Source organism: Gossypium hirsutum, chromosome D10, assembly GCF_007990345.1.
Source record: "Gossypium hirsutum isolate 1008001.06 chromosome D10, Gossypium_hirsutum_v2.1, whole genome shotgun sequence".
NCBI classification, from domain to species: Eukaryota; Viridiplantae; Streptophyta; class Magnoliopsida; order Malvales; family Malvaceae; genus Gossypium; species Gossypium hirsutum.
The window spans coordinates 65,992,210-66,001,020 of NC_053446.1; the positions used below are offsets into that span (position 1 = coordinate 65,992,210).

Consider the following 8,811-nt stretch of genomic DNA (forward strand, 5'->3'; position numbering starts at 1 on the left):
TTGAGGGAAAAGTAAAAAAGTTTGTGAGTTTAAGGTAAAACTGTAAAATATTATAGTTTAATATTTGAATTATTCGAATTATTCGAGTTATTCGAATTCGAAAACTCAACTCGATTCGAACTCGAAATTCGAAAAAAAATTCGCGTTGATTCGAATAACTCGATTAACTCGAATAACTAGATTCGTTTAACTCGAAATTCGAATTTTTTTTCAATTTTTTCGAGTCGAATCGAATTTTGCTCACCCCTAATCCTCTCAATCCCGTCCTCCACATGTCCTCGTCTTCCCCTTCCCATTACAAGGCCATATAAACTCCATGATTAAGCTAGCTGAACTGCTAGCTATTGCCGGCTTCAAGCTCACTTTCCTCAACTCCCACCACAACCATGAACGCTTGGTCAAGTTCAACAATATTGCTGCCCATTCTGATAGATACCCAGGGTTCCAATTCAAGACCATAACCGATGGTCTCCCTCTTGATCATCCTAGGTCAGGGAACTGGTTCCTTGATACGTTAGAAGATACCATAGAACTTAAGATGAAGGAAAGTTTGAGAGAGGTACTTGTGAATAGTAGCCCGCCTGTAGACTGCATTATTGGAGATGGGGTTTTAAGCTTTGCTCTTGATGTTGCAAAGGAGCTTGGAATCCCCATTATTATTTTTCATACCAACAGTCCTCGTAGTTTCTGGGTTAGTTATTCTATCCCTGATATAATCCAAGCTGGGGAGCTTCCTATCAATGGTAAATCCACTTCTTTTTCATCAGCTTTGTTTATTGTACTATGTTTAGCACTGTTTTTAATTTAGAATAACACAAAACATTAAGTTGAAATGATTTTACAAGCATGTTGAAGAAATTAACGAGAAAGACATTTGGAATATTCCTGTTAGGCGAGTTGATTTGGTTTAAGTTTGATTAATTCGGAATTTAAAAAATTTAAATCATTTCATGCTTCAATTTTTTTAAGAGGTTTGGATTGTTTCAGATTGGAATCACTTTGGTTGTTGTCATTTAGATTTACTAATTTAACTTTTAAATTTGAGTTATTTTGGGTAATTATATTTTTGGGTCACTTTAGGATAATTAGGGTGAGTTTGGATGGGTGGTGCATTTACTTGCGGTTAGTGTAAAAACAGCGGTGGCGGTGAGATTATATACTGTAGCGATACTGTAGCGTGAGACAAAACGTACCACACCGCACCCAATCGCCCATTCAAACCCACCCTTAGTTGGATTTTTGTATCATTTATTTTAAGTTTGAGTTATTCCGAGTATAAATCATTCTAGATTGATGGGTTTTTCAAGTTGAATCATTTTAGGATTTTTTCCATTCGGGTTTAATACTTAAGTTTGGACCACTTTGGATAATTTGTTCCCGTTATTTTTAAGTTCGAGTCGTTCGAAGTTGTGATCATGTTTGAGCTTAGATCATTTCAAATTTGAGTTGTTAAATTTCTATGATTAAATAAATTGAATCTGAAATGAGTTTGAATTAATTGGGTTTGTGATCATTGACACTAGTAAATGGGTTTTTGTTAAACAATTGAAGGAACTGAAGACATGGACCGGTTAATAACGACAGTGCCAGGCATGGAAACTTATCTTCGATGTCGAGACCTTCCTACTTTTTGTCGAAAACTGGACATTGAAGATTCATTTATGAAGCTAGTCGTAAAAAAGACACGAAAGAGCCTTCAAGCAGATGCCTTGATACTCAACACCGCCGAAGAGCTCGATGGGCCTATACTATCTCAAATACGCACCAAATGCCCTCGTGTCTATGCCGTTGGACCCTTACATGCTCAATTAAACACTAGACTCAATGTAAAACATGGAGAATCATATGATCATTTCTCGAATACACTTTGGGAAGTGGATAAAAGCTGCATCTTTTGGCTCAATAAGCAACCAAATCGATCTGTTATCTATGTAAGTTTTGGTAGCATTACGAGCACGTCAAGGGAGCAACTTTTAGTGCTTTGCTATGGACTTCTTAACAGTAAAACGAAGTTCTTGTTTATTGTAAGGCCAAATTCCGTGATTGGAAAAGATGGTGAAGGGGAGGATGTTGTAATGGAGCTTATGGAGAAGAGTAAGGATCGAGGTTACATTGTAAATTGGGCACCACAAGAGGCGGTCTTGAACCACCCAGCCGTTGGCGGGTTCTTTACGCATAATGGATGGAACTCGACTTTGGAGAGCATCGTCGCACGGGTGCCTATGATTTGCTGGCCTTACTTTGCTGACCAACACGTGAATAGTAGGGTTGTGAGTGAGGTGTGGAAAATAGGGTTGGATATGAAGGATGTATGTGATAGAAAGATAGTTGAGAAAATGGTAAATGATGTGATGGTGGATCGAAAGGAGGAGTTTGCAAAATCCGCATCTGAAATGGCTTAAGGTAACCAATCAAAGTGTTAATGTTGGTGGGTCTTCTTATAGTAATTTGGACTGTTTAGTTGAAGATATTAGAATAATGAGCTTGAAAAAACTCACAAAATGAGCTTTGAACCACCCAGCCGTTGGCGGGTTCTCTTCATTTTAATTTTTTTTATTGCAATATCTCTTTAAACAAAGTAATTGAATAGCAGTAAAACTTTTCAAAATATCCTTACATGATTGAATATCTTGATCAATTACAATCACCAAATTTTTTATTATTAACCTTAAAAATATGTACAACAATAGTTACTTAAATCCTATCAAAATATGCCAATAAAATAGGTAATTTATAAACAACTTAATTGCAAATTGAGTTGTGACTAACTGAGTAATTGACGAATGATGCAAGTCCCATGACCCAATTTCAGACTAATGAATGTGATGATTCACATTACCTCAAAGCCCAATAATAGTGTCAAAGGTCAAACAAATCAAACCAAGATCCAATCAAAAACAATATTCGAGTATGAATTTTTTCGAGAAAAGGGGGAATGATATATGTATGAATGGGATGAAATTTATTACATTTCATTCACCAAAGCTGTCAACTTTCAAGTTTAGGAAATCAACAAACTTGCAACGCCTTTTTGGATGAGATCCAGGCATATCTGGGTTGAGACTCTTCATGGTGTTGGAAATTTATCTAACTTGGATTTGATTGTGTTTCAGATTATGTCAAAATTCTAAATTTCTTTCCTAACGTCTAGAGCCCTAAGTCAATTTCGTGATTTAAACAAACTTTACGATCCACTTCCACATTCATCTGCCTCAACCTTTATCAATGACACTAACATTCTCACCCTTTGACACTAACAACTACAGTATTATCTTCATAAAATGAGCTAACATAAAGAAGTAGCAAGTAGCAAACATTATGAATAAACAGAATACTTAACAGTAAAAAGCATGCAAAAGGAGAACTCCCCTTCGATAGTAGCATCAATACATCCCCCCAATAAACACAATAGAACGGAGCGGGCTTTTATTTCTTTTCTTAAAATGTGAATGCATGGTAAAGATGGTTTTTTTTTTTGCACTATAGGTATGAAGGGGTTATAATTATTATTTTCTTTGCTCCACCCTATACTGATCATATAAAGTTATTATTTTACCTTTTATATTTATTGATACAACAAGGGAGGAAGATAAGGAGGAGGTCAAGATGGTGCAATGAAGGCCAATTCACCTAAAGAGGTTGAGAGTCGAAACAAGAACAAATGACAGACTAACCAAGAAGACAATTGCTCATTAACTCTAGAGCGCTAAAAAAAAGGATCTTTTTGCATCATTCCTTAGAATATTCTCTTGTCCACTGATATGACATGGCCAGATAAACATTCAATCCCGCAAAATGTGTAAAGGATATTTATAGGCGTAAATCATGGGACCTTATCAATATGAAATTATTGTGCCTAAATGGACTCTTTATCATATAAAGAGTGCATTCATACTAAAAGAATGTTAATACTTAAAACGGGTGGATGATTCCATCTAAGAGGAACGAGTGGTCTATTGAAGTGATACTTCATATGAAGTCAACAAGATGTCTATAAAGCATCTGATATTGACACGTGTTCGAGTGACGGAGGGGTATAGCAACATTAAAAGAGTAAAAATATAAAAATATGTTTGAGCCTTGAATTACCAAGTTAAGACTTAGTGGTTTCTGATTTCTAATTGCTAATATAAGAATATTAAGATAAATTAATTGCTAGGGAATTTTTAATTTTTAAGGTAAATTCAATTCCTATTTACTTGGGAGGTTGTCCTAAGTAATCAAAATTATGTTTAAAATATTAAAAATAATTAAGAAAAATCAAAATGAAACAACGTATGGTAAAATGAGAATGGATATATTTAATATCTATAATGAAAATAATAAATTATAAAATTAAATATTTATGATGGAACGAAATAGATAATAAAATAGTTTAAGATTTAACAATATTTAGAATGGAGAGCAATGTTATGTTGGCTTTACTTTTCGGACCAATAATTGGGAAGTCGATTTTGTTTGGGATTTTGGTGTTTTTTTTTTTTCAGAATAGGTGCATGAAAGGGTCGGCGAAAATGGGTAAATTGGCTAAATCATGTGACCGTGTCAGTCAGTGGTCCTTATTATTGCAACTATAATAAAATTATGTTGTACTAAATAATTGTAGTCACGTGACATGCAATAAGATGGAATCTTTCTGATTTCTTTTTGCAAGTTTTAGAAGTACGAGTTGGACAATGTTGTCTTTAATTGCAGGCTGATTTGATGCAAATGCAATTTTTTTTAATAATAATCAAAACAATATATAAATTGTGTCTAGTGCTCTCATCTTTTAGAATATCTTAATCTCCATGACAGCTATCAAACATATATAAAATTTCATTATTCAAGAGTGTTATTTTTGTTAATATGTCTGCACTTTTATTATTCATTTTAGGAACATATCAAAGGATCATATCTTCTTTTTAGCTAGGAATGTTGAATCATCCTAATTAAGGTTAGTTTTTTCAGGTTTGTTATCACTAATAGCTGTTACGACCTCAAGACTATTAGAATAAATGATAATTTCATCAGATCTTTATTTTTTTTAATCTATGTAAACTATTTAATACGTCCCAAAATTCGGCAGCTACAACCGAACATTTCTTCAAAAAGCGATTATAGTCCAAAATCTAATTTCTCTTCCCATCACATATTACTCTACCTACAGCTGAAAACTAGAAATAGAATTAACAGCACCTTCAATATTAAGAAGAAAACCCATAGCTGCAGATCCATCACCAAGACTTCATTATTTGTTGGCCTTGCTTTGGTGACCAACAATTGAACAGTAGGTTTGTGGAGGAAGTCTGGAAATTAGGATTAGATATGAAGGATGTGTATGATAGGAGAGTTGTGGAGCAAACGGTGAATGATTTAATGGTGGAAAAAAGGGAGGAGATTTTGAAATCAGCTGCTGAATTTGCTAAATTGGCTAAAGGATCTGTGAATATTGGTAGGTCTTCGTATTATAATGCATGGTATCAAGAGCCTTTGTATAAGTTTTTTTTCCTCTGGTTCTTTTCTCTCTATTTGTTCATGGCTACAGATGGTAGTGACACTCCTCGCCATTCTAGTGATTCTAGTGCTGCAGTTCATCAATCGGATTCGGGGGTCCTTCAATCTTCCGGAATTCATTATTTTTCTAAGCATGATACAATTAAGCTTAGTGAACATAATTTTCTTTTGTGGAAACATCAGTTGATGTTGATCTTGGAAAGGTATGGCCTTGAAGGATTTGTTTTAGGCACCACGCTTCCTCCTCCGGCGTTCATAACGGGTTCTGATGGACAACTGGTAGCGAATCCTGCGTTTTTTGCTCATAACAAACAAGATAAGTTTCTTGCCTCATGGCTTTTATCCACCATTTCTGATGAAGTATTAGTTCATTTAACAGCAACTAAAACCAGCTCTGATACCATGTCAAGATACATTGAATTACTGATGATATTACTGATGATAAAGTGCAGTACATCAGAGTATTTAATACAAGAATATCTCAACTGCTAATGATAACTGCTAAGAGATACTAACAACCTAACTACTTTGGACTAACTAACTCTTATCCATAACATAGGGACAACAAAATGAGGGACCTTTCCCATCCCCACTTTTTTTATTAAATTATTTCCTAGGTTCCTGCTAATTTCGAATTAAACAATATGCCCCTAATTTCTTTAATTACCTCTTACATCTTTGTCAACTTTTAAATTAATAATCGTATCTGTTTGCTTTTATACTAATATATGGTTTTCAATTGATAAGATAAAAATATTAAAAAATAATTTAAATTACTAATATCTCGTATTAATTGATACGAGTTATGATAATTATCAATATAAATCGATATTAATTAAAACATATTAAATTTTTTCTTAAAATTGAACTTAAATTATTTGGTATCAAAATGGTGGGGACTATTATCCTCTAATGTTTTATCTTGATTCTGTCCCTGCCCGAAGTAGCTAGTGAAGGGGAATAAAGATGTTTCGTATAGGAAAATTGCTTTAACGAAAATGGTGAATGAAATTGATGGTTGAAAACAAAGAAGAGATTGAGAAATCTGTCAGCGGCCTTGCTGCAATTTCGATTGTTTTATTAAAGACATAAAAGAACATGTTGTAATTAATTAACTTGCAGTCACATGGCATGCAATAAAGATGTATTTTTTCTTTTTAAATTAGATCCAAGGTTATTAAATATTAATAAATTTATATTTTGATTAATTAACTAGATATAAAATAATCACTACTATTCAAAAGATTTTATTTAAGTCATTAGCTTTAAGTTTGGTTTACAAGCTTCAAACAACAATTCGACGAATAGTATGGTAGATCAGTACCCATCAAGAAATAGAAGAACATAACTTAGATCCAAGTCAATCTGACAGTTAGTGTTGGAGATTGAAGAAGAAAGTTATTTGGATTTTGGTTCGTAAAAATGAAAAAATTTGAACCGTACAAGAAAAGGGGAAGAAAAGTTTTCGATTTGTGCAAGCGATGCGAACGGAAAAAACTATACAATAACGATTTTAACTGTTAAGTAACTTAAATAAAAACTTCGAATAATTTTATTACTATTTTATAACTTTATGAATTCGAGTGAACAATATATAATTTAACTAGTAGTTTTTATTTACGGTTTTGAAGCCTATATTATTTTCATTCAAGCTTTTGTTTATTGTTTTGAAGGTTTTATTTAGTGTAATATTTTAATTATGCTCAACAATTTCAATAATATTAATTTACATTAATTGCATGAAATAAAAAAATTACTTTTAATGAAAAATAAATAAATAAAATCATTAATTAATTTACTTTAAATGGGTGAATTGAAAAAATATATTAGAAAATAAAAATAATATTATAACCATATTTTTTCTTAAAACTTAAAAAAATTAAAACAAAATTAATTTTCCTATATTTAAATTTTAGCCCCAATAAATTATAATAGAACTTTTAAATAAACTATAAATTCAAAAAAAAAAGAACTTTTAAATAAACTCTTTTGATTTTTTTTATTTTAACAATTTGTAATATTCGGAAAATAAATATCACGAAAAGCACTTTAAAAAAAATAGAATGTATTAATCTCAAAAAGAAAGAAAAAGTCATTAAGAATATAACAAGTGCGCCACACATCCTGTAACACCCCTAATCCGTAGTCGACGCCAGAATAGGGTTACGGAGCATTATTGGACTTATAAATCAAACAATCACACATGACGTATATATTTATCATTCGTATCCAAAACTATTCAAATACATTTATAAAGTCCCTAATACGAGCCCTTAAGGCCCAAATAGACATTAGAAGTGATTTGGGACTAAACTGAGTTCGGCATTTACAACCATACAAAGCTTTATACGGTGCCATCTTAATGCTTGATTAAAAGCTATTATTATACGCAAATTCATCCAACGATAAATAGTTTTCCCAATTACCTTGGAACTCTAGAACACAGCAACACAACATATCCTCAAGAATTTGAATTACTCTCTCAGACTGACCATCGATTTTGGGATGAAATGCAGCGCTAAAATGCAACCGCGTACCCAAAGCCTCTTGCAATTTCTTCTAAAACCATGATGTAAATTTGAGAGCAACCAATCCGAAATATTACCTTCAAATAACTGTTTATTTTGATTAGAGGAAATGATTTGAGTTCAAATATCCTTCGTACATGGACAGTCCCTAAGAACATGTAAAACATCCTTTGTGTGGTGACCACAAAGATGACACAACTCATCATGTCCAATTCCCCTTCAGACTTTTTCAGAGAAAGTTAAAAGTCTTTTCTTTAGGATTATCCAGATGAACTGTCTAACTCTTTGAAGGCCCGATATATTTTTACCATTCGTATCAAAAACCAATCAAATACATTTATACAGTCCCTAATAGCCCTCAAGGCCCCAAATAGACATTAAAAGTGGTTCAGAACTAAACCGAGTTCTCTACGAATTTTTAAGAAAACATGAAAAAATTTTAAAGTGTAGGGGTCACATGGCCGTTTGGATAGGGGACATGCCCATGTGGCTATGGGACACTCCCGTGCCTCAGGCCGTGTTTGATCTCATGTAACTCTCTAACTTGGGTCATGTGGCCAAACCACACGTCCGTGTGCTAGGCCATGTACCCTTCGAAATGGCCTCACACGCCCTTGTGCCAGGCCGTATGTTAAGTGGTGTGAAAACTAGAGGGTATACTGACTTATGACACACAGCCAAACCACACGCCCATGTGCTTGGCCGTGTGAGGCTACTGACTTGATTTCAAAAGAAACATTAGGGGACACACGACCGTGTCACCTGGCCGTGTGTCGCACACGGCTGA

The 8,811-nt window shown here is 33.5% G+C and overlaps 1 protein-coding gene across 1 annotated transcript; it reads left to right on the top strand.

Annotated features, from left to right (window-relative positions):
- Positions 1-258: 258 nt before the first annotated feature.
- On the top strand, positions 259-2,608 carry LOC107944159 (7-deoxyloganetic acid glucosyltransferase). Its single transcript, XM_041103712.1, has 2 exons — positions 259-743; positions 1,552-2,608. Exons 1-2 carry the CDS (start codon positions 317-319, stop codon positions 2,400-2,402), a joined length of 1,278 nt encoding a protein of 425 aa, XP_040959646.1. The 5' UTR covers positions 259-316; the 3' UTR covers positions 2,403-2,608.
- Positions 2,609-8,811: the final 6,203 nt, after the last annotated feature.

Coding starts and splice junctions, on each gene's coding strand:
- LOC107944159 (XM_041103712.1), top strand. CDS start 317: ATGATTAAGCTAGCTGAACTGCTAGCTATTGCCGGCTTCAAGCTCACT. Junction 744..1,551: donor TGGGGAGCTTCCTATCAATG/GTAAATCCACTT, acceptor AAACAATTGAAG/GAACTGAAGACATGGACCGG.